The sequence below is a fragment of the Hippopotamus amphibius genome, chromosome 4 (genome assembly GCF_030028045.1).
Source record: "Hippopotamus amphibius kiboko isolate mHipAmp2 chromosome 4, mHipAmp2.hap2, whole genome shotgun sequence".
In the NCBI taxonomy this organism is placed as follows: Eukaryota; Metazoa; Chordata; class Mammalia; order Artiodactyla; family Hippopotamidae; genus Hippopotamus; species Hippopotamus amphibius.
In genome coordinates, this window is record NC_080189.1 from 176,549,513 (window position 1) to 176,573,847 (window position 24,335).

Consider the following 24,335-nt stretch of genomic DNA (forward strand, 5'->3'; position numbering starts at 1 on the left):
TTTCTGAGAGCAATCTCACTCAGACTTCACATTTATCTTAGTACAGCCCTAAGACTTCAATGCTTAGTAAGCATTAAAAGACTGAATAGATGGGTTCAAAAGCCAGAGGCACACAGCTATTCAACCTACCCTATGATCATACCTCACAAGATACATTAAAAGTCCACTAACACCAACCCTAACACAAAAACCACGTGTTTACCTTCTGCAGGTCACAGCAGTCCACAATCCCACAGCACATTTCTCTCTATACACAAGAGTTTAGCCAGGTATGCTACTAAATTATTAAAAGCAAACTTCATAAATTAAATAAAACTTTGAACAGTGGCCACTTTTTTTATAATTATATTTTAGGGACATGAAAGAATATTCAACAAATTTTCAGAAAAATGCTTGTGTGGCATCAATAGCTCTTTTCTAGTGTTTTAAAAACAACAGGTCGGAGATGAGAAAGATTTCCCCCACCATGTCTACTCACTCTCATTTGCAGTACCAGCACAGCACAGTCTGAATTCAGAAGAGAAATTTAAAACTGTATCAAAATAATTCATGTCAACACATGTGTATAAATACACATTTAAGCGATCTGATGGAATGAACACTTTTTGTCTCTGAGGAGAGACAGACCGAGATGGGCTTCAAAAGACACCGTCATCTATTACAAAGAGTCAAACCTTCTAAAAACGAGAACAGAGTCCTAATGTTTTTCATCTTTAAAAAAAGGAGCCTCAAAGGCAATGATGCGCAGCCGACCTCACAGCAGCCTGGTGTTGACTCTGGGAGATCTGGAGCTTGGCGTGCAGCTTGGCCGACGTCGCGGGACACACGGGCAGCAGCGAACTAGCCAGGCAGCAGAGTGAGTGGCAGCGGTTTGCCAGTGTAGACAGATAAACTCATATGTTCCCATCTTTGAGACTAGCTACTGTCAGGATTTTTTAAAATGTCAGATTATTCCTGAGTGTATATCCACAGGGTAAAGTAGGGAAAGACTGTAAGAGAAACTACAGTTTCGGGAGAAATCAGAGTTGTCGACACCCAATAGAAACCTATTTACTTAAAAGTGCACGTCATTCATTTATATGGTAGCTTGTAAAGGCTCCCTAGCCCTGCATAGTTTTAGAGTGAGTGAGTGATCAGAGTTTTTATATATATACATACACAGAGAAGAGGCTCCCAAACACCCTCCGTGTGAGGGAGTGTTTAGAAAGTCTCCTTTCTTCTAAGTGCTACGGCTGTGTGTGCGTGTGTAAAAATACCAAGTGAATGCTCAAATAATGTTGAAGTGATTTAAAAACTCAAATACTAATATATTTACATTGGATAGTAAGAAAAAAACAGTCCTTAGCTCACACATTGCCCTTCTAAGGGAGAGGATCTTAAAAGATCCCATGTGCTCAGTGGTTCAGTAAAATCCCAAACCAGCGTCCCCAGTGGAGTTCAAGTAGGACATGTATGTAGTGTTTCACTGAAAAAAAAAAGTTTCTTTTTCTCTTTTGCTGACAAAGCATTATGCATTTTACAACAACTTTTTAAAGGACACCAAAATTCAGACACACTTTGAAAAACACTTAAAACATATGCTTACAAACACCAAATGACATCCATAAGACTGAAGCCCTTTTGTTTTGTTTTTTTTCCCACAGAGAGCAAGACAACTGAAGGCAGCAAGCAGTCACTCCCCCTCAGCTGGAGAGTTGCCGCTCAGAACCAGCGATCCCGTAGCACAAGCTTAAGTTACTTCACTAATTCCACTGCTTCAGGATTCCAAGAAAGCCGATCTCTTTAGAACCTCATCTAGTCAAACTCTAATCCATCTTACCAGAATTTGCAGTGACTCTAACAGCATCCGCACGGTGAATAAAGCAACAGCTTTAGCCTGGACACAAAAGGCTTTTCTCCTTCTTGTTCTTCACTGAACCAGGAAACTTCAGGATCCTGATTGTACTCCTGCTGGAGGAATGAAGACCAGCTCCCAAGACTTATTTAAAAAGTATGACATTAGATTTATGAAGATTGAGCAGGAAGATTTCTGAACTAAAACAATTACTGAAAAGAGAGGAGCATTTTGATGTGCTGTTCTTTGGAATTTCTATAATTAAAAAATAAACACAGAACTATTTCATAGGAAAATACATCTTAGTGTGCAATCCAATGCACGTGGAAACTGGTAGATGAAAGGTAAAATGCAAAAAAGTATGAAAATACAGTCCTTTAAATGCGGCAATAAAGTTTAACATACTGATATAAAACCAATACAGATAAAACAAAAGTACAAGTGCAAAAAAATTCCATCATTTGTAGAGAGAGAGAGAAAAAAAAAAGTGCCAGCTTGCTTGCTCTTAGAAAAGCTTCCCCACATAACTGTTTGAACACAAAATAGACAGATGCAGCATTCAAAATAACCCTCTTAGCATGCCATGTCTAATAAACATGTATATACAAAAACTAGAATAAAATAATGTGAAACTGAGTTATCAGCTGGCATCAATAAACTGGTCTCTAAGTTGTTAGGTTACATCATAAAACGGGATGTTTCACATCTCAGGCACAGACGACTTGGAGGTTGCTCTCAAAGGGCAGACTTTTTGTAGAGGAAGTCTGGCTTGCTCGGTGACCTCCTTCCTCTGCTGATTGAATCTTCCCTTTCCAAATCTGTATTTCGCTGAGCTCCATGGCCCAGGGACTCGCTGTCTGCCAGTCTTCTACCAGATCTCTCTTCTGGAGCTTCAGAGCTACATGCAGAATGCGAGGGTCTGTTAGGAGTCAGCCCAAAAGTCAAGTCAGTTTCCACTGCTGTTCGCCCCCTGACATGGGCTGGACCACTGCCGGCATTTTCCGGGGCTGCCAAAGGAAAGTCTGACCGCTGGGGAGGCTGCTCAACAACATCGAGGTGTATCGGCTCATTCTTATGTCTGTGTAGATGCCCGTCAGGGGAAAGTGGATATTCTCTCCTAGCTTCTTCCTGCTTTTTAGGGGAGATCTGGCCAGGTAGGTAGGCTGACTTTAAGCCACTTGGTGATGCCTTACTGTGGCTATACAAATCGGGACCAAAATATCCACCTTGAGAAGGGGAAGGGGTGCGTCTGCCAGGAGCAGGAGTAGACGGTCTGCAAGCAGCATTTGAGAAGTCATAGAAATCTGGATATTCCTGCTGATTTTCTCGAGCATCTGTTTTTTGCTCCAGTGTGTGTTTCTTTCGAGACGTGTGTGTGTGCCTCTGTGGAATACACGATAGATGCTGGGGAGGCCCTGGTCCTACTTCAGAAACTGACTGGCTTAATTCTGTGTCTACGGCAAGTTCCGGAAGCCTCCTGTCCTTGAGTGACAGTGTGGACACACCCATGGCGATATCTGGCATTAGATCATTTAGTACAGGTTGTGTACACTGCAAACAGAAACAAAACAGGGAGAGGGTTAAAACAAAAAGGCCTGAGACTCTCTTTTTTCAAATGATGTTCACTGACATTTCCTCATTATAAAAATAACACATGTTTTTCTCTTTGGGGGGGGGGGGGCGGGGGGGGAGGTGTGCCATGCAGCTTGTGAGATCTTAGTTCCCCAACCAGGGATTGAACCCAGACCCCCAGCAGTGGAAGCACAGAGTCCTAACCATTGGACTGCCAGGGAATTCCCCTGCTTATTTTTAAGATTGATAAAAATATAGAAAACCGTAAGAAAAACCCCACGAAAACCCTAACCTTCCCTACTTGAGATAACCACTGTTACTAGCATTTTGAAGCAGTTCTCTCACCTTTTTTATTTTGCACACATTAATTTTCGTAAAATTTAGTGCATATATAACTGTCACTAAATTTTCTTTGAGATTACTATTTAAATTACTGCATACTATTCCACTGTACTGATGAGGCATGACTTCTTAACCATTCTTCCACTGTTGGACCTTAAGGTTGTTTCCAATTTTTCATTATTATAGTCAAGACTGTAATGAACATACAGATAAATTACCTCTGAAGGAAGTTTTATTTAAAATATATAAAGTATTAGAACTTTTGTAATTGCAGAACTGAGGGCCAGGCTGTTAAGTTGAGAATTTGGTTTATCCAACACTATCAAACTCTATTGTTTCTTCTTTTTTGAGGGGTTGAAGGGGGATGGCAGGGAGAGTAGGTAGAAGGGCATAAGGTGAGGAAGGACCATAATCTGACCCAAGGCATACACTAGTCCATAGATTCCAAAAGGCCATCTTTTAACGAAGATTCCCTTAACTAATATATGTATCTTTTGTTCTTCTCTATACTGAATGCTACTGATAGTGTGTGACTAAGCAGGAAGACTTAAAATCACTACTGTTTTCTTTCAAATGTGTTATATAAAACAGAAATTCAACCTCTAATGCAATGCAAGATCAAGCAAAGAGTTCTCGCTTAATTACTACCTGCCAGCACTAGCAACTGCGATTTCCAATCAAATGAGTGTTCTGGAACAGCTTGCTAGAGGCAGAGACAGCATGAGGGTTAATTTCTTGCCCATTTTATGAATGGGGAGTCTTCCGCCACATTGTTCCCGACAGCATACTCAGCTATAAGTAGCTTCCCCTTCCTGCCCCATCAAAGCCTTTGGCAGAATAGTAGGCTCTCCAGAATAGAGGTCAGGGACAGATTCTAGACACATGCTTGAGTGGCACACTATGAAACCGATAACATCATCTGTACTGTCCCTAACACAACCCCATGCGGATGCCTGCACACGAACATGAGGGAAGGCCCTCGCCTACTCCCACTGCACACACCTCGTCTCTCCTTTCCATCCTTTCTTGCCCACCTATACTCTCTTTTTCTCTCTCTTTTCCATACCTCTTAAGGCTATGCTTTCAGCTTGTCAGTAACATTTCTGGGCACCGCTGAGTCCCAGTAGGGCTCCGGGGGCCAAGGAAATTGCTTCTAACATTGCAGAAACTTTTCACTTTAGGTAAGCTACTGAAGTGCGAACTTACCACTTGTTTCTCAGATGCTACTGCTGCTGAGGCAGCGGCGGCGGCAGCAGCAGCTACCGTCTGTCTCCCCAGCCCTGTGGTGTTGGTACAGTCAGGCGCGGCTGCTTTAACACCCGGCAAACAGACTGGAGGGGGGGCAGCTTTAGGAGCTGTTTTGGAGTGAAACAGTGAATGATTACAGGGATAAGAAAATGAACGTGAAGGATGTTGACTGGGAGGTCTTTGTTTCCAGCCTGCTCTGAGTTGGTTATGGATTGGGGTAGCTGGGGGGTGGTATGGAGGTGGTGGAGGGGGCAAGGGTGGATGGAAGGCCACAAAAGAGTCCAGATCTGTAAACATGGTTTCTGCAGCGGGGGTACTGTTAACGCGACATCTCCCAGACTGTCTCATTGTCAAGAGTGGACTTTCATCCCCAAAACGTTCATCAGGAAAGAACTTGTGAGGATTCTAAGAAAGAATGGGGGGGAAAAGAAAGTTAGGATATTTGTTAGCAGACTTCCTGGACAGAAATTTATAGGCTGGGAGAGTTAAGTGAGTACCTAAGAAAACCATATTCGGCAATGTAAAAGGTACAACATAGGAGGGTGAGTCAAAAGTTATCCGCACTCCAGTTACATTAATACGTCTATAAATTCTACAGCCAAAGTGCGGATAATTTTTGACTCAACCTCGCATTTTTCTAGGCCAGAAGCCCAAGGAAAAGTTACCTTAAACACAGTCTAAATAAAAGGGTAGAGTGAAGCCTCTGTAGCCTAAAACACAGCTGTTAAGGACAGCGGATTAACTGAATACTCCAGAAAGCAGGTCAGTGATCTTTTTCGACATTATGTGATAATCAAAAACAGGAAATAAAACCTAATTCAAATATGTCTCTGCTAAGAAAATAAAATTACCATTAAAAACCAAAGAAGGAAAAGGCATACAACTGAGGGTCCTCCAACAACTTTCAGACAAAACATCTGCACACTTTCAGCCCGAAATAAAAACGACAAAATACTATTTCTTTCCTGTTACATACGAATAAGTTAAACATTATAAGGGAATACTTAAATTATAAAACTTATACAATTTAAGAGATTAAATTAAGATACAATTTAGAATGGCAAAAAGAATAAAAATGAACGGAAAACAAGCCTATATTAGGGATGGAAACCACAGTAAAAACTGAAAATCAAAAACCTACAAATGGCCTGCTCCTTGCCTAAGGCCACCATACCATGTTCAAACTCAGGCTAAAGTGGTTTGCAGTCAGTGGCAAGAAAACAATTCAATCACTTGACCAAATGAAATTAAATTTTATTTTAGGCTCTGCTTTAGTTGCTGTGAAGACTACTTTACACATTTTTTACAAAAATACTACTGTTTTTTGTACCAAATAATTACTAGGAATAGGTTTCTTCCTGCTAGTTAAAGGAAAAAAAAAAGCACTCACTCCTTGATTCTCATGCTTATAGGGTTTGAACCATCATGCAAAAAAAACCCCACAAAAAACAAAAAATATTCTTATAACAAGGGAGAGGAGAGAGGGGAAAAAGAGGGGCATCTGGAAGGTCTGTTAAGTATGTAGTAGGCTAAAACCTGAGACCTAGCGACCAAACCAGGGAGAGAAAGCAGCGAAAGGCCAGAATTTTCTACTTTCTCTTCCACCTCTATTGGGTATACAAACCATGAACTTTTAGCAGTCATCATTTATGTGCTTAATATGTACAAGAGAAATAGTTGCTTTATATACAGCAACTCTTGTCTTCACAACACTTCATTTTGCAGGTAAGGAAACTGATGCTCAGCGTGGTTAAGTAACTTGCTCCAAGTTAACTAACTGGAAGTAGCAGAGCCAGGATACAAATCCAGTTCTCACTCTAGAGTCTGTGTGCCGTCCATTCTACCACACTGCCTCTCACTGGGTGCTTTCAGGTCATCCAAGACACCAGAGACAATGAAAGCGCATGTACAAAGAAAAATACATGCTAGGAGGGCTCCTTGGGATGTCTAAAATACTGCCTGAGTCATGGTTGAGGCTCCCTGTATTTTATTTTTTACTTTTTTCAGGTATAAAACATTGAAATTTGTCTAGAATTAGAAATCACAAATTGCAAATTTTAAAATATGACATACAACACAAACATCACAAAACCCAAAAGAATACCATAATATTTTCATTATTAATAATTGACAATCTAACACAAGGCTCCCTGTTTCAAACAGTTTAGTGCCGCTGCCCACCTGCAGGAGCTCCGCAGCCGCGTCCGCAAGCCCGAACTCCCTCAACACTCGAATCTGAATCTCATAGCTGACCGTGGCGCCTTCCCCACAGTTAAGGGCGTAGGCCCTCTGCACCTGCTCAGTGTGTCGCAGCTCCTGCAGGCGTCTGACCATGTCTTTCATAATGAGGAGACGAGGAACTGGAAGAAGAGAAACAGTTTGTAGGTACAATACCTGAGCTACACAAAAGACCACCTGTTGAGTGCAAGAAAAACACATTCTAATTTCCTGGAAAGACAAGTAATTTATATACTTCTAATTATATTTTAAAATTTCACTGTGCCCAAAAGGCTCTTGGTAATACCAAACAGCTCCTGGATTGCATTATTAGTTCACAGCCTAAATAAAACTTTACTTGCATATATTCTCTTCTGAATCTCAGGATATTTCAAAAGTCTTTTAAATATATTCACTCTTTTATTCAAATAATTTTTTGAGTCTTGACTATGCACAGGGATTTGACTCAGGTATTAGGGTGCACAGAACAAAAGACATCATCCCTTTACTTAGTGAAGTAAAAGTAAACCAGTACAGCAGAGGGCCATAAATGACTGTAGAGAGAAGTATGTAAAGGATACTGAAGGGATTTAGAGGAAGGAGCCCCCAATCCAGACTGGAGGCAGGCAGGGAAGGCTTCCTAGACGAGGTGAACCCTGAATGGAGTCTTGAAGAATGAGAGAAAACCAGGCAGGCAAATACGAGCAGAGGGACCAGGCATGTGTAAAAGATGCAAGTGAGAGAGACAGCACGGCACAATCCACTGGCACGGCTAGTAGACCTGCCAATTCAAAACAGGAAGAGCATTAGGAGAGGCCAGAAAGCAGGGTAGGGGCTGAGCGTGAATGGCCATGTGTCATGGTAAGGAATTTACCTTGTGTCTTGTGTACAACAGGCAGTTGCGCAGGGGAAGGAAAGGACCAGAGCTGTGGTGTGGTAAGCGCACTCTGAGAGTACTGTAAAGGAGGGGTTGGCAAACCATGGCCTGTAGGCTAAATCGAGTCTGCCGCCTATTTTTGTAAATAAAGTTTTACTGGCTCACAGCCACACGCATTCGTTTAGGTATTGCCTGTGGCTGCCTGTGGACTACAATGGCAGCGTTGAGCAGAGTCAGCAGTTGTAACAGAGACTGCATGTCCCACAAAGCCCAAAATGTTTACTATCTAGCTCTTCACAGTAGATGTGTGCCAAGCCCTGGTATAGAAGCCAGAGTGGGAGTGGCAAGGTTCGAGGCAGCAACACAGGTTAGGAACCTAGACCACGGCTGTAGCAGAGGGTTGGGGAAGAGGGGACAGTCTATAGATACCTATGAGACAGACTGACTTGAGTGCTCACTGATTATTATTTTTGGGAAAGAGAAGCCACTGTTTATTGAGTGCTTACTTTGTGCCAGGCAAACTCCTAAGCGTATTACTCACAGCGCTTCCTTAAATCTTCACAATAACCCTAGAAGGGAGGTATCCTCATTTCACAGATGAGGAAATTAATGCTCAGGGAGGTACGTATCTTGTCCAAAGTCACACAAATAAAGTGGTAGAGCCAGGATATGAGGCCAAGAGTCTTCTCCAATAAGCTAGACATCTTACATTAGTGTGGATGGCAAGGAAGAGAGAATCAGGATGATGCTAGCATAGGGCCATGTCTCATTAAACAACAGAAAGACAAGTCCTATTTTCCTAAGCATACTTAATTGTGAATGTCTTTGGGCTTTTGAGATTCAGTTTTAAGATTAAATTATACTGCTACTCAAGTGTATTAACTGAAGCCGATAAAATCCATGCTAATCACCAAAGGTTCAAAAGCTGCACAAATCAGCTACAGAAATATTTCTCTTCATTCTGTTACCCAATGTATACTTTACTAAATAAACACACAGTAGTCAAAGCTAATAAGGCAACAACTGATCAGACATTAGTCCCAGAATAAAACAAATGTGTTCAGTTGATCAGACATTAGTCCCAGAATAAAACAAACGTGTTCAATTAAAAGTTCTGTCATTGTATCTTTTATTTATCCTCAACTGAAACAGCGATTTACAAGCAAAAAGTGCATGGCGTCACTTCCAGTATGCCAGAGTTCACTGATTTTTTTTTTTTTGGACTCTTGCAATGGTAATTGGCAAGAGCTATACATTTCTGGCCCCCAGGTGCCAGTGGAGTTCCTCACCTCAGAAACTGACACGACAACCCTTTGGTTAAGGTCAGCACTGACCGACGCTCAAATGTGTGTGGACATGACAATTACAGCTCTGTCTACGGCCAATCTCCTCAAAGGTGTAAGAGTAAGCCTGCACTACAAGACAACTCACAAAGTGATCTCGGAAAACTGAATCTCTAAGAAACCAATGGTAATCACATTTTGGGGGGACATATCTAGACATGAAGATATAAGTTTATAATACTTTCCCCCAAAGGGTCTTATAATGTGAGAAACACCCTATGGTGATGAAAAATCTGAATTCCTCTAACCCAATGGTTCTCAACAGGAGGCAATTTTGCCCCACAAGGCACATCTGGCAATGTCTAGAAACATAAAAATGTTTCCACAAGGCTGTCACAAAGGAGTGAGAGTGTGCATGGGGGTGTGTGTGTGTGTATCTGCGTGCGCATGCGTGAGTATACGCACATGCAACTGGCATCTAGTGAGTAGAGGCCAAGGATGCTGCTGAACACCCTACAATACACAGGACAGCCTCCACAACAAAGAATTATCCAGCCCTGTCAAGAGGGCCAAGGCTGAGAAAGCCTGGGCTAAACTGAAAAACTTACATACACTGTTACCGCAAAATAAAATACAAAACAAAAAACTTAGCTTATAAGTACTTATTCTTTAATGAGAACAATGCACAATGGGTATTGGAAGGTGGGAAGAATCAGCACAGATAAAGGGGTTACAAAATATGATCAGATTATTCATTTAAATATAAACGCCTGACACACGGTTACTGCCTTACCTGGGATTTCATTGGCTACAACTGAAGGAGGGCTTGACTGGTTACTGCTGATCTGCTGGTGGCTGATCATGTGACAGCACTGTGGCACAGCGTTATTGACCATGTAAAGTGTGTCTGGCACATTGGACATTCTAACCATTCGCAAACGCACAAGATCTGTTTGTTCCACCATCATCTCGTCTAGCACTGACTGAAAACAATTTGGTATGAACAGAATTAGTCAACCATACACCTCTGTTAAATCACATTTAGAGAAAGATTACTGCCACCATCATATAAAAAGGGAATTAATTTATTCTTCCAGTGTATGAAGTTTAAAATAGGTGGTGAAAGAAGAAAGCACCCTAACTTCTTTTTTAATAATTTATTTATTTGTTTATTTTATTTATTTATTGTCTTCGTTGCTGCACATGGGCATTCTCTAGTCGCTGCGAGCAGGGGCTACTCTTCATTGTGGTACGCAGGCTCCTCACTGTAGTGGCTTCTCTTGTTGTAGAGCATGGGCCCTAGGCGCGTAGGCTTCAACAGTTGCAGCACATGGGCTTAGTAGTTGTGGCTCATGGGCTCTAGAGCATAGGCTCAATAGTTGTGGCGCATGGGCTTAGTTGCTCCGCGGCATGTGGAATCTTCCCGGAGCAGTGCTTGAACCCGTGTCCCCTGCATTGGCATGTGGATTCTTTACCACTGTGCCACCTAGGAAGTCCCTATCCTAACCTCTTTAAGTTTTAAAGGATCTTTTTGGAGCATCTTTGAAAAGAAATAATCATTTTCTGAATACTCTGCTTTTAATTGAAGTATTTGAAATTTGAAGAAGGGATACAAAATCAACCAGAAGTAAATTATATATAAAGTTACTATAAAGAAAATAATGTATATGGACTAAATATCAGAGCCAACAAGAAATGCTCAAAATATGAAATATTAAAGACTGATATTAAATTCAAAAGACCTATACATAAACTCAATTGTTAAATAAGTTCACATGAATCTATCTCAACAAACTGCAGAATGATCAAAATGGCATAACGTAAAAACATTTTCCACATTTACTGGCGGCATTTATCTGCTTATGCATGGGTACAGGAGGACTATGTGATCCGCTTACTGCTACTCGATTTTGAGACAGAGCAAGAAGGAAGGGTAGGATCTAGTTTACTACGGACTTTTTATCACCAGAATCAACCTTTTAGAGGCCTCAGCTGCTTGAGTGACTTTAATCATCGAACCTATTTCAGAAAGACCAGACCCAACCATTTTTTCCTCTGTTTCACAGCTATTTAAAGTGTCAATACTCAATAAGGGGTAGATTATCAACCTAGTCAATAAAATAAACCTCTCGCAATCCTTTCATATAGGTATCTTAAACTAGGGACTCTGACAATAACAATGAGAAAAATTTTAAGGTAACTATGTTTCTATGCCCAAACACATTGTTCACCTGTTAATTCATTTCATTAAGCTTACTGGTGATTTCTGACTTTCAAAGACTCAGCTCCTCAAAAGTTCACCTCAAAGTTCTTACAGCTGAACGTATCTAAAAAAACTGCAGTATTTCATTTTCCACTACCATATTTATGTGGATAGTTCTTTATGTTATAATATACATAATGCCAACTTTTTACTTAATAGGCCTAAAATTTTGTCTTAGTTTGTATACTTATTCTAAAACTAAACACGATTTCCAACAGTCAGCCACTATAGAAATATGTTACAAAAAGTCATGGCATTTCTTTAGTTTACAAAAGGAAGAAAATGTGTTCAATCTTCTTTCAAACATTTTTTTCCCACCCTGAGGATCACAAAATACTGACGACCATTTCAGTAAAATGAAAAATTTTTTCCAAGTGAACAGCTTGTAAGAAAAATTGAGATGAGAAAAATGTAAAATACAGCTTAATATGACCTAAGTTATAAAAATAAAAACATGCTTGATAATTCAACATTTTGGAAAACTACTCTGGTGAGTAGTCAAACTAGAATTTACTTTCACTTTCACTATTACTGGACATTATCCAAATATTTAAGTAACAGCACAATAAATATCTTTGTGATTATAATTTGTAATAAAGTAGCCTAACATCTTAAAATGGCTTTTATTACCTTTGCTTCTTCTACGTAGGGAGAGAACAGTCGAGGACGAACATATATTCCAGCATTTTTTTGCCGTAACCAGGCATTTGACTTTCCACCTTCTGTTGTAGGAAGCATATCTGATGGAGGAGTACTAATCAAGCCTCTTTTCATCTTGAAAAAATATATATTTTTTAGATAAACAGAGATTTGTGTAGCACCACAATACTACTAAGATAAAAATAATTATACCTATAAATCAAAATGTTCAAACATTTCCAATGTTCAAGCATTTAAACACAAATTTAGGAATATATGTGAAATTTAAAAATACTTCAAATGTTTAAAAATATTTAAAGGATTCAGCAAGCCATAAAAAGGTATTATAATTTTCAATTATTCTCTAAAAAGAGGAATGATGTTTTAAAAATAAGAGCTATACTAATTAAAAACTATAATGAGTCAGGCTAACTTTCAGAACTCTTAATGAAAACCAATTTGTTTTCTTCCTTACTCATCCAACTGATTGCTCCCCACCCCACCCTCCACAAGACAAAACAAGCACTCTTGGGTCTGTATCTACAGTCAGTACAAAGATAGACCATCTGCATGGTGATTAGGGGCAAGGGCTCTACGGGAAGAGAACTTGGCTCACACCCTAACTCCCCATTTAACAGCCACGTGACCATGAACATCCTTTACCTGGGCCTCACCTTAAGGGCCCCTAGATAATAACCGTAGAGGCAGGACACTGTACAACTAACTTAATGTGGTGGCCCTGTTGTTTCCACATCTGTGCTAGGAGAATATAAATCAAGTACGTCTAACCCATGAGGTGGTTGTGAGGAGTAAATGAAGGTAAGGAAGATAAAAAGCACTTGGCACACTGTTTAGCATATACTAAAGGAGCATTATGGTTAACAGCCCTTATTAGCAAACTTTTACTGGGGACTTATTATTTGTTAGGCATGCGACTAAGAGCAGAGATATATGTTTTCTAAGTCTACTAAACAAAAGTTCTAAAATATTTTTCTAAACCAAATTCAGGGATCAATTTGGTTTGAGCCCCAGCGTTTTTTTTGTTTTTGTTTTTTTTAAATTTATTTATTATTTTTTTGGCTGCATTGGGTCTTCATTGTTGCGTGTGGGCTTTCTCTAGTTGTGGTGAGCAGGGGCTACTCTTTGTTGCGGTGTGCAGGGTTCTCATTGCTGTGGCTTCTCTTGTTGCAGAGCAGGGGCTCTAGGCATGCAGGCTTCAGTAGTTGTGCTGCATGGGCTCAGGAGTTGTGGCACACAGGTTTAGCTGCTCAATGGCATGTGGGATCTTCCTGGACCAGGGCTTGAACCTGTGTCCCCTGCATTGGCAGGTGGACTCTTAACCACTGTGCCACCAGGGAAGCCCCCGAGCCCCAGGTTTCAAACAAAACCAAACATTGTTTCTCTACTATTATTCTTGTTAAATATAATAAACATCTAATTGCTAAGTTTAAATTATGTTTAACTAATAAAATATAGCATTAGACATATTTTCAAAATAGGGGAAAAAACCCACAACTCTAATCTGTTACAACTGTAATAATGTTCATATATTTCCTTCCAGACTTTCTCAAACGAATTTTTACCTAAATTTTAGAATACATAAAAATACACATTTTTATCCTTCTTTCTAAAATTATATTCCATTATTATGTTGCTATATTAGTCTTTACAACCATTGTCCAGGGCAGAAAAATATTCTGTCAAGTAGTCGTGCTAGAAGTCATTTTCCCTGTTATTAGACATTTAGGCTATTTCCAAATATTTAATGATGATGCCACCAGTGTACCAGCTATACTTCCCCTATGGGACAGTAATATTATTTCAAAAATTAGTGACCTAATAGGTAAAAAAATGATAACTTACTGTTTTATTTTGCTTTCTTTGGTGTGTGTGATTACTAGTGAGACTGAACATTTTTCTGATCAGAGATTCCATAAATATTTGTTTTCTTCTACTTCCTCCATATTTCAACAATATTTAATTCTTCGATCTAGCAGGGATTAATTTAGTGTGCAAGTGAAGTGAGGGTTTCACTTTAAGCACATTTCGTCCCCCTCCCACTGATGGGTTAATACAGCACTGCAGTGATATGTGATAGCTTGCTTATTATATGTTTACTTCTTACATTAATTAGGATCATTTTCTGGGCTATTCTGTATTCTCCATTATGTTAGCATCACAGATTAACAGAGTTTTAAAATATACTTTACATTTTGGAAAAGGTATCCTTCCTTAATTATGTTCTTTTTAAAGAACTTAAAAAAAATTCTTATCAATTTCTTTCCAGGTGACTTTTACAATGTTTCTGTGCAGTTGAAAAACTATTATGATGTTTACAACATCACGTAAAGTTATAAATCAATATGTGAAGAATATTTATTTTTCCCATCTATTCATTACAGAAATTCTTATAGTCTAAAAAATTCACTTAAAAAAATAAAAGTAAAATGATCAGTCAGCTCCATTAATTTTTACCTAAAATACAATTATAAGATTCATTCCCCCCTTTTACAGTGAACCAATCTCCTTCTCTCTTGCTCTCTCATTTATTGCTATTCTTAAAAGTCTCCAAAGGTAACTTCTACCCTTTCCTTTTTTTAATAAGGACTACTTGATCCACACTGATAAACGGCTGGATTAACTCCACTAGAAACTATCCTCTTGTAAAAGTAAGACTGATATACCCATTCAACTCTCACCCACCAAACATTTATCTGTGCCACGTGCCAGACACTGGGGACACGATTATAGTACAAAACATACATCTGTCTCTGTCCTCATGGAATTTAGTTTCATGAGACTCGATTAGTAGAAATTATTTACAATGATAAAAAATTTTTTTCTTTTCATGAAAGGCATAAATGAAGAAAGACACTTACTGCATCACTTAGGACTTCACTGTTTATAGGTAAAATGTGTTCAATTCGCACAAAAGGTAAGAGAGAAGAAAGGATCTCTCTAAGCTCTTCGATGTCCAGGTCTCGTCTTTTTACACCTCTCTTGTTCACACTATGAGCAGTGCCACTCAATAAGTTTGGTTCTATAATAGAGACAGAAAATGAGAAGTCTCTAACCAAATCCAAATTTTCAGAGAAAGGCTTTCTTTCTTCTCCAGTACACTTTCGGCTTACACTTTGTACACTTAAGTACATTGGCTTTAAAAACTGTTATAAATTATTTTTATGTGTTAAGACATTTTCTTAATAGAGGTATTCTCAGACAAAGAAAAAGCATGGTGTCAACAGTACAATAATAATATGATTGTTCTGCATTAAAGAATATAGAATTCTTTTCTAAATACTAACTCAAAGGAGAAAAAACAATCTATTAATATCTAGTTTGACTAAGGGCTTTTTCTTAAGGTTTCTCACTTTTGTGACCAGTTTTCTAAAAAGTAAAATAAGGGCAATGCAGGGCAAATGCTACTTCTGATCACTGTAGGTTACCAGTATGCTCATTAGGCTACCATATATGTTTAACAGCAATTTAACGAGTACCACCTGGTACCTTAAAGCAGCAAAACCTAATGTATACTCGACTTAACTTTAACAATTTTATGAGTGTCCTAAATTTCCATAATATGGGAATGTTAATGCATACAACTAAACCTTTTGATCTCTGACGTGTAATATATTTCCACTGTTCAGAGCAGAAAATGTTTTCTTCATTGGGTATCAGCGAAAGGGGAAGATATGAAGTATATATATGCTTTTGATATTGAGGTGGGAAGGAAAATTACATGTTTGGGGAATTTTTAATCACACCTTTAAATTAGGGGGCTGCACTTTTTTTTTCTTTAAAAAAAGATCTTTATATATAAATATAAATGCTGGATTCTTTGCAAACACTACAGGCAAACTGCTATTTTCCTTAACTCAGGTGATAAATTTTTTGTTTTGTTTTTTAAAGATTTTTTTTGATGTGGACCATTTTTTAAATATTTACTGAATTTGTTACAATATTGCTTCTGTTTTATGTTTTGTTTTTTTGCCTGAAAGGCATGTGGGATCTTAGCTCCCCCACTAGGGATCGAACCCACACGTGCTGCATTGGAAGGCGAAGTCTTAACCACTGGATCTCCAGGGAAGTCCCAAAATATTGTTTTTTGAGAGGCTAAGCTTTTTCTGGAGTCATTCAAAATAAAATTATTACAAATGTGTGGAAAAAGGGTTTTTTTCTCCCTTGCCTTTCTATGTTTTGGCTTCAATACTTATACAAGGCACTACTTTTCAAAAGAAATTTTTTCTCAAAGTAGTCATGTTCTGTTTTCAAACAAAATATTACATGAAATTCCCAAATATGTAACAGGTAAAGGCAGAAACCTTATGCGTGAGGGTGACTGGAACAAGGTGCAGCCTGGCTCATGTAGCTTCCTGCTCATCCCTGTGGAAGAGCCTTCCATTCTAACCCAGGCTGAAAAGCACTGTTTTAAAGGAATTTTATCAAGGATGTTCATTATCTGCCCAGAATAAATACGACATGTCATCACTACCAGCCTTACATCAACGAACAAGTCTATGATGATCATGTAGCATTATATACAATCAGTTCTTGTTATCTGGGGTGGTTTTGTTCTATAAAGCCACTGCAATTAGGGAGCCGCAGGATTAGGTTCCTGTGAGCTTTGGATCTCAGTATTTTTGTCAACCAATCAAGACATAACCTTGTTTTATGTGTGTTTCTGTTTAAAGAAACCTTATTAGCAAACTGTTGGTTCATTAACAATGAATTCACAGCCAACAGCACTGTAACTCATGCCCGAACGATGCTAATCTAATGCACATATTTTCTCCGTAAGGCACGTCCCAGCCCTCTTGAACTTAGGAACACTGGACGGTACTAAGCATTACACCTGGAGGCCATTTCAGACAGTGGGATCACCAGAAAAACCCATAAAGATGTGAACACAGCACTAAAAAGATTATGAAAAGGACACCAGTTTGAGACCTGAAATAAGATGGCCAAGTGTCACTCTGTTCTACCTTAAGCTGGAAACATGTGCAAGAGGGGACTCAGATTTTTTGTCACTCTGCACATCTCTGCAAATGACCATGGAAGTGTCATGAGTACTGATTTGGGGATCACAAATAAATTTTAGCAAGTAGGTGAATCTGCAAATATAGAATCTGCTAATAAGGACAGACTGTATACCTGCATTTCAAAAATGTCCCAAAGTAATAGTAATGATTTTTATATTTTAAAAATTTCAAATTTGAAATTGCTAAAGGCTTTTGCAGGCCACAAATAAATTAGAAGAAATCAGATAGGAGGACTGGTTTTGTTCCCTAGCACTTGGGTAGCAGTAATATTAAAGGGACACTATAAAAATATTTGAAGGTGGGTCTAGCCTAATTTTTTAAATATATTTTAAAATGTGGACAGAACAACTCTGTAAGTGTACTAAAAAACACTCACTTGAACACTTAAAAAGGTGAACTTTATGGTATGTAAATTATATTTATATAAAGCTGCCAAAAATGACAGGAAAGGGAAACTGCACTTAACTTTTCTAACTAAAATCCTTTGATTTCGGTTCACAACATAGAGGAACACCATACTCTATGAAAGAAAGAGCACGGGTGGGTGGGGTAACCCTAGATATAAGTATAAGACTGCGACAGAATCATAAGCTTCCAAAGTCAGTTAAAATCATAAGCTACATATGATGCTTCTATCTCTTGTGCAGTATCCCCAGCTGGAGGCCATTCAAAAGTATCATTTTTCCTTTACCTTCTACAAAATTTTAAAACAAACAACAAATATACTCTCTTTGGGCAGGCATATATATTTTTCTTCCTTGAGGTAAAATTCACATAACATAAAACTCACCATTTTAACCATTTTAAAGTGTGTACAACTTAGTGGCTTTTAAGTACATTTAGAATGTTGTGCACCTATCCCCACTATCTAATTCTAGAACATTTTCATCAATAACATGCTTTTGTAATCCTCTAGTCATTAAATGAAAAATTTCATTCTAATACTTTCATAAATCAGTCAACATATATTATTAAACACAAAGATAACATTAAGAGTATCACTTTAAAGTTGCAAAATCAAAGTTTCTGCTATATTGATTTCTAACAAAGTATACCCTTTCCACTAAAGGATTTTACAGGTTGTAAAACTTCTATCTTCACTGGGCAACAGTGGCAACTGTCAAGATTGAGGTGCAGCAGGCACCTCAGTGACTTTCGGAAAAAACTTACAGTCGCAAGCTAGTTTTCTGAGCTTACCTCTGTCTGCTATTCTCTTCATTAATTGATGCTCACCCCATTTAATCAGATACTTAAGGATATCTTGTTCACTTGCCTATAATAAAAAATGGTTTATATTTATTTTAGTGCAATCAGATAGATGGTTAATCTCTTTAACGACTCTTCCTAGGTCATAAAGTCAATACAATGTGCAACTTGCCACTCTTTACACTGGCTGTTTCCAACGTCTGAGCTAAACCTGTGGTGCATCAGCAGCAAATACACAAGACTGAATTACACGTGTTTTGTCCAGTAACCTCACTCTTGGCTCTAATTAAATTTTTATTCTTATTTCCATCTTTATTTTTTCTTTTTCCTGTTTTCTTTCCCTGTTTTTAAATTTATCTTATTATATGATTTCTATACAACTGCCTTAAATTCTTTTTGCGACAAGATGGAGATGAAACTAAAAGTGTAGAGATACATTGTGACTGCTATCTCCTGCAGGAGCAGAAAAAAAAAAAAAAAGAATGGCAAATTGTTTTGGCAGAAGACACTACAATCTCCACAAAGTATGCTACTGACTGGTGAAGGACCCTTCAAACAGTGTGTGAAACGGCATTGTGTCCCTCATTTCTTTGTACTTTAAAATCTCAGGGCAAAATCTAGGCTGTTCTCCAAGTTTTTTACTTTCCAAGAAGAAATGCAAAGGTTCTAAAAAAAGTAATTGAGAGAACTGGCAAATCCTAACTCCCACAATGTCTGCATCAGGACAGTGAAATAAAGTTAATGAATACAGATCCTAAACAATCAAAACCAATCACGACAACATTTGTACTGCAATCAAAGCAATGTATGAAGGAAAAACACAAATGCTAAGTGGATTAACTCTTCCCTGAATTTTTGACTGAGATGGAAGCATTTCATAATTCTTCTAGTACAAATACAAAGAAACAGGAAATGAATCAATGAGATTGTAACTTCATAACATTAAAACTGTTGTACAATTTCTAGCATAAAATTCATCAAGCCAATGCAAAAAAAGAAAAAAAGAAAAAAGAAAAAAGCTTGAACATACTCTATGTGAAAGTATTTTTTTACACTATCTTAAATCTATTGTTAGTTTAAATTACCTAACTCTAGATGACATATAAGTCGAGGACACAGGAATTTGCTTTAAAGTACTTCTGACTAAAAATAAGTAGTTGAAAACACTATTATACTTCAGCAAGACACACACACTGAATTTTTATAAGCATTTGAGTAGGTCAGAAATTGAATATTCTTACTTCGTGCTGCTTAAGTCTAAGTATCTTCTGATACTTCTCCAAAAGTAAAAGAAACACTGAATCTACTATTAACAGAAGCCAAGAGTATCACCACTGGGACATGCTTCTGACCTTGCCTACTGCCAGAACCCCTCTGGTGTGGCTGGTTAGGACCTGGGCTGGCTCACAGTGCTGAGTCATGGCGGCAGTGTGCACAGAGAGCTAGCAGGCTTTGGTTGCACAAATATGAAGAGGGCATTCCTAGTTGGGCTGATCTCCCTAGATGGGAGAATAACAGAGTACAGATGGGTTTCTTGGTGCACATATGAATGACAATGAATTTGAGAGGTGTATAAATGATTACCTGTAGGTAGTCAGACTGGATAGCAGTAAGCAGATGGTCTTTGCTGAGTTCATAAAAAACATCCGAAGTCATGACCTGGGAAAACTCCTCACAGAGGAAATGTAAAGCTTGTCGGTGCACCCAGTTAGAGCCATAGGGATGAGAGCTCCACTTGAGGATGGCAATTAAGGTATCTAATGAGATGCTTTCAGCAATGATATCCTCACAGCCTAAAAGAGAAGGCAAACACTTCTTGAGATTAATCATAAACATTACTTATTGAACATTAGTGTGTTAGACACCAATCTTAAAAGTAGCAATAGTAAAAAAAAAAAAAAAAAAAAAATAGAACAAGGAGATAAAATCTCATGGGAATCACCAAGACTTGGTGGGATGGGGTAACAATTGGTAACTATAATAGATTATGACATCTACAGGAAATCTGCTGTTCCATGAAGACAGATCCATAGAAAAAGGCAGGGAATCCTCATAATTGTTCAAGAAAATAAACATCTATGTGCAACTCAACAATTTGTATAAGACATTATAGTGGAGAGCACTGGACCAAAGGGGAAAGAAGATGAACAGGTAGAAATGATACAGTTATGGGAACTAACAAGAGGAAGGCTTAGATGACATCTGACTGATAAGAGAATCCACACTTGGGGATAAGACAGGTGGGCTATCTTCTAGAAACTATGAGGACATCTGTTTTTTGTATTATTCTAGTAAATAAACAACTTTGCACTGTTGATAGTTTCATTCCTCAGAATACTACTGTAGTTTTTTGTTCATCTGGTGAACTAAAAAGAAATATGTGGTTTAAGTGAAAAGGACCAGGATCCTGGAGAAAGTGACTATGGCATCTTAGGTGCTCAAAGAACAGAAGGAGATAGTCAGCTGAGGATAGTCAGCTATTTTCCTCAGGAAAGATAATTTCAAAATACAAAGATAAAATATAAGTAAAATTGAAGCGACAAAGATTGTATAAGGGAAAATAGCTAAAGTTGGACAGAAATTCTTCACAACTAAGATTACTATAAAATGAAAAGAACCCCAATAATGGGGGGGTGTTTAAACCCCACCACCGCCACCAAAAAATGTGGCTCAACAGGCTGCTCTCTAATGAGCTCAGAGGTTTGAAAGATATAGTAAAAGACAGAAAGGGCAGCAATGAACTCTGCAAACTTCCAAAGCTCAAAGTTCTTGTGAATCCATGAAAAGTGAAAAGAGAAAGATAAGAGTCCCATTTTCAGGTGATACAAGATCATTAGAAGCCAATATAGAGTTTGTAAAAAGTGATGTTTCCTCCCCTTTTTTGATATTGGTACCAGATAAGCAGAATATCATAGAGAATTGTGTAACCTGATTTCTGCAAAGCATTTAACAAAACACTTCATCATGTCTCTAGATTGTTAGCTCCAGAAGACGGGGACCATTGTCTTCACTGTATCTCTAGCACCTTCTACCACACTGGTAGGCATTAAACAAAAATTTGTTGAATGTACAAATGAGATCTTTGAACATAAGACGAAAAGATGTGGAGGGAATGGCGACTAATAGAACCATTTGTAAGTAGCATTGATTAACTCCTGTGATGGAGTAGAGAGTCTCTGTCTTTCCAATGTTTATCGAAAACTGGAATTAAGTTGTGGAAAGTATGCTTCAAAGTCTCGAGATGACCTAAAGCTGGGAAACACAGTTAAAAATATGCTGGATAAAATGATCATAATTAGCTAATAAGAAGGACTGAAATGAAGATGAAATGTAACTAAAAGATCAGAAATTTCTATATTTAAAGAAAATCAGCTGCACAGTAGATGACAGGGGAGAGCTAGCTTAACTATAATCACCTATCTAAAGATAATATCTGGGTATGTTAACTGAATGAACGCAAAATGTGACATGGCTGCTATAAAACTAAAGCAATCTCAGGCTTTTAAGATATAAGCATAGACTCATAATCAAAGGAATAATGTTGCACTGCTCTCCTGTGGGGTGCCATGTTCTGTTCTGAGCCCTGGGTTTTAGACAGATAATGACAAAACTCCAGAATTCTCAGAGGAGAGCAAAAGTACAGTGGAGAGTTTGAAACCTGTTACTGAAGAAAAGCACTGAACAAACAAGATTATTATTGATTTATCTAAGAGAAACCAGAGGGGAGACATAAGAGCTATCTTTCAATGTATGATGGAACTTCATGAGGCAGAAAAGAAATGACCGATTCTCTGTGTTTCCAAGGCCAAGTCCTGGGAAACAAATGGATGGTAAAAGAGGAGAGATTCTGACTCACTATTTAGAAATTTCTAATAATTAGAACTGCTCTCCTTACTTCCCCTCAAAAAAAGGATCCCTCTAGAAAAATGTAAGAGACTAGCTCATCACATTAGGGGTAGAGTACCAAGAACACTTACATTGGGTACGGAACTAAGGTAAGATGACATTCCAAGCTTTTTAAGCACAAAGATAATATCATTTTTAGAAATAACAGAGTAAGCATACGAGTAATTAAATCTAAAGATTAATTTGATCGAATCATTAAAATGAGATCTTTATAGGTGAAATTTGCATGTAAATGACATCAAAGGCATGAATATATGCTGATAAGAAGTAGGAAATATGGAGAAGTGGGAAATATGGATGAGCAGTTCTCCTGATTTTTCAGTAAGCCTTGAATGCCAAGCTGAGGAGGACAGGCCTCGCCCGGTAGCCAGTGGAGGACTTCTTCTGTCTGTCTTACTAAAAACCAGGATATTGGCAGAGGAAAGAAAGAGAATTAAAGATAACATCATATGTTCAAACTTCTGAGGTTTACAAAGAAGCTAGACATGACAGGAAAAATGAACTCTGAAATCAGATCAACTTGAAATCCCAACTCCGTTTAGCAGAAAAGTCACTTCGAGCAAATCACTTAACCTCCCTGAGCCTGAAATGCTTTCACTGTAAAATTGGGATTATATTCCTAACTCAGGGTTATTATATGAAACTTAAATGAGACTGTATCCTTGATACTCTCCCTTCATTCAAATGTTCCGGGGTACCTACCTGACAAGTCTTATAAATACAAAGCTCTTTTTACTGCACACTTTCCTGGGTAATGTCATCTGTCCCCATGGCCTTAACTCCCATTGTATGCTTACGTGTTTCATGTCTACAGTTTCAACCTAGAGGTCTCTCCTGATATCCACTCATTCCTTAAACTTCCCAAACTCATTCCTTAAACTTCCCAGAGTTCACATGAATATTCTGCAGACATCTTAAATTCAAAAGTCACTTTGTTTCCTTTGGGAAATCTAGCCCTTCCCCATTTCCTTCCTCATACATATATATACATATAACAAGTGTGTGTGTGTATGTGTACACACACACACAACTTTGTTATATATGTAACAAATTATTCAGTAGCTTTCAAATGACTTCAAGATAAACTCCAAACTGCATTTTTTGGGATGGTCTGGCTTCTGCCAACTTCTCCAGCCCCATCCTGGCTCATATTCTGCACTCTAGTCATACTGCATTACTTACAATTTCCTAGAATTCCACCAAACACTCTCGCCTCTAGACCTTTACATATGTTGTTCCACTCTTCTGAAATGCTCGTAATTTTTCTTCATAACTCTTCCACATCTTTTAGACTCATCTTAGAGATTGCCTCTGTCAAAAGCCTACCTTGAGCCTGCTCTCCAAAGCCTAAGTCAAAAGTCAGGTGTCCCTCCTACCTAAAGGTTTCCATGGTTCTCTGTATTTCTCTAACAGCATTAAACTCTCATACTAGTTTATTTTTCTGATATATTTGTTTGAATCCTCTACCAGACTTGAGTGCTCCTTTGGGGTAGTGGCCCCACCTTATCTCTGATTCTATAGTACCCAACACCTGGTAGATAATTAATTTAAAACAAACATAATAGCTAACATTTTTGAAATTTATTATGTACCAAGCCCTGTGCTTACTTTACATAATATTTAATCCTAGTACTTCTCAAAGAAGGTAGTATTATGATTCCCATTTTACGGATGAGAAAACTAAGCCTTATAAAGATTAATTAACCTACCCAAGGTCATACAGCTAGGAAGAAGACAAGTCATACTTAATGAAACACATCCTTCCCTTCCCCTTTATCCTAAAAATCTCTTTCCATCTCCTTTTTATGCCTCTATACTTAGGTTTTCCACTAATCAATACTCATCAGAACTTCCTCACTTAGAACTGCCTCCCTCATGAACAGAAAAGCACCTTATAAATTCACCAAAC

The 24,335-nt window shown here is 38.2% G+C and overlaps 1 protein-coding gene across 1 annotated transcript in view; it reads right to left on the reverse strand.

Moving 5' to 3' along the window:
• Window positions 1-24,335, reverse strand: part of BTBD7 (BTB domain containing 7) — an 84,036-nt gene continuing 59,701 nt past the window's right edge. The window contains exons 4-11 of the mRNA XM_057731514.1: window positions 20,105-20,313; window positions 18,512-18,587; window positions 15,155-15,315; window positions 12,267-12,410; window positions 10,167-10,356; window positions 7,178-7,356; window positions 4,955-5,401; window positions 1-3,385 (exon numbers count right to left, since the gene is read on the reverse strand). Coding sequence (XP_057587497.1) covers window positions 2,570-3,385; window positions 4,955-5,401; window positions 7,178-7,356; window positions 10,167-10,356; window positions 12,267-12,410; window positions 15,155-15,315; window positions 18,512-18,587; window positions 20,105-20,313 — 2,222 coding nt within the window. The 3' untranslated portion in view covers window positions 1-2,569. The remainder of the gene's footprint in view (window positions 3,386-4,954; window positions 5,402-7,177; window positions 7,357-10,166; window positions 10,357-12,266; window positions 12,411-15,154; window positions 15,316-18,511; window positions 18,588-20,104; window positions 20,314-24,335) is intronic.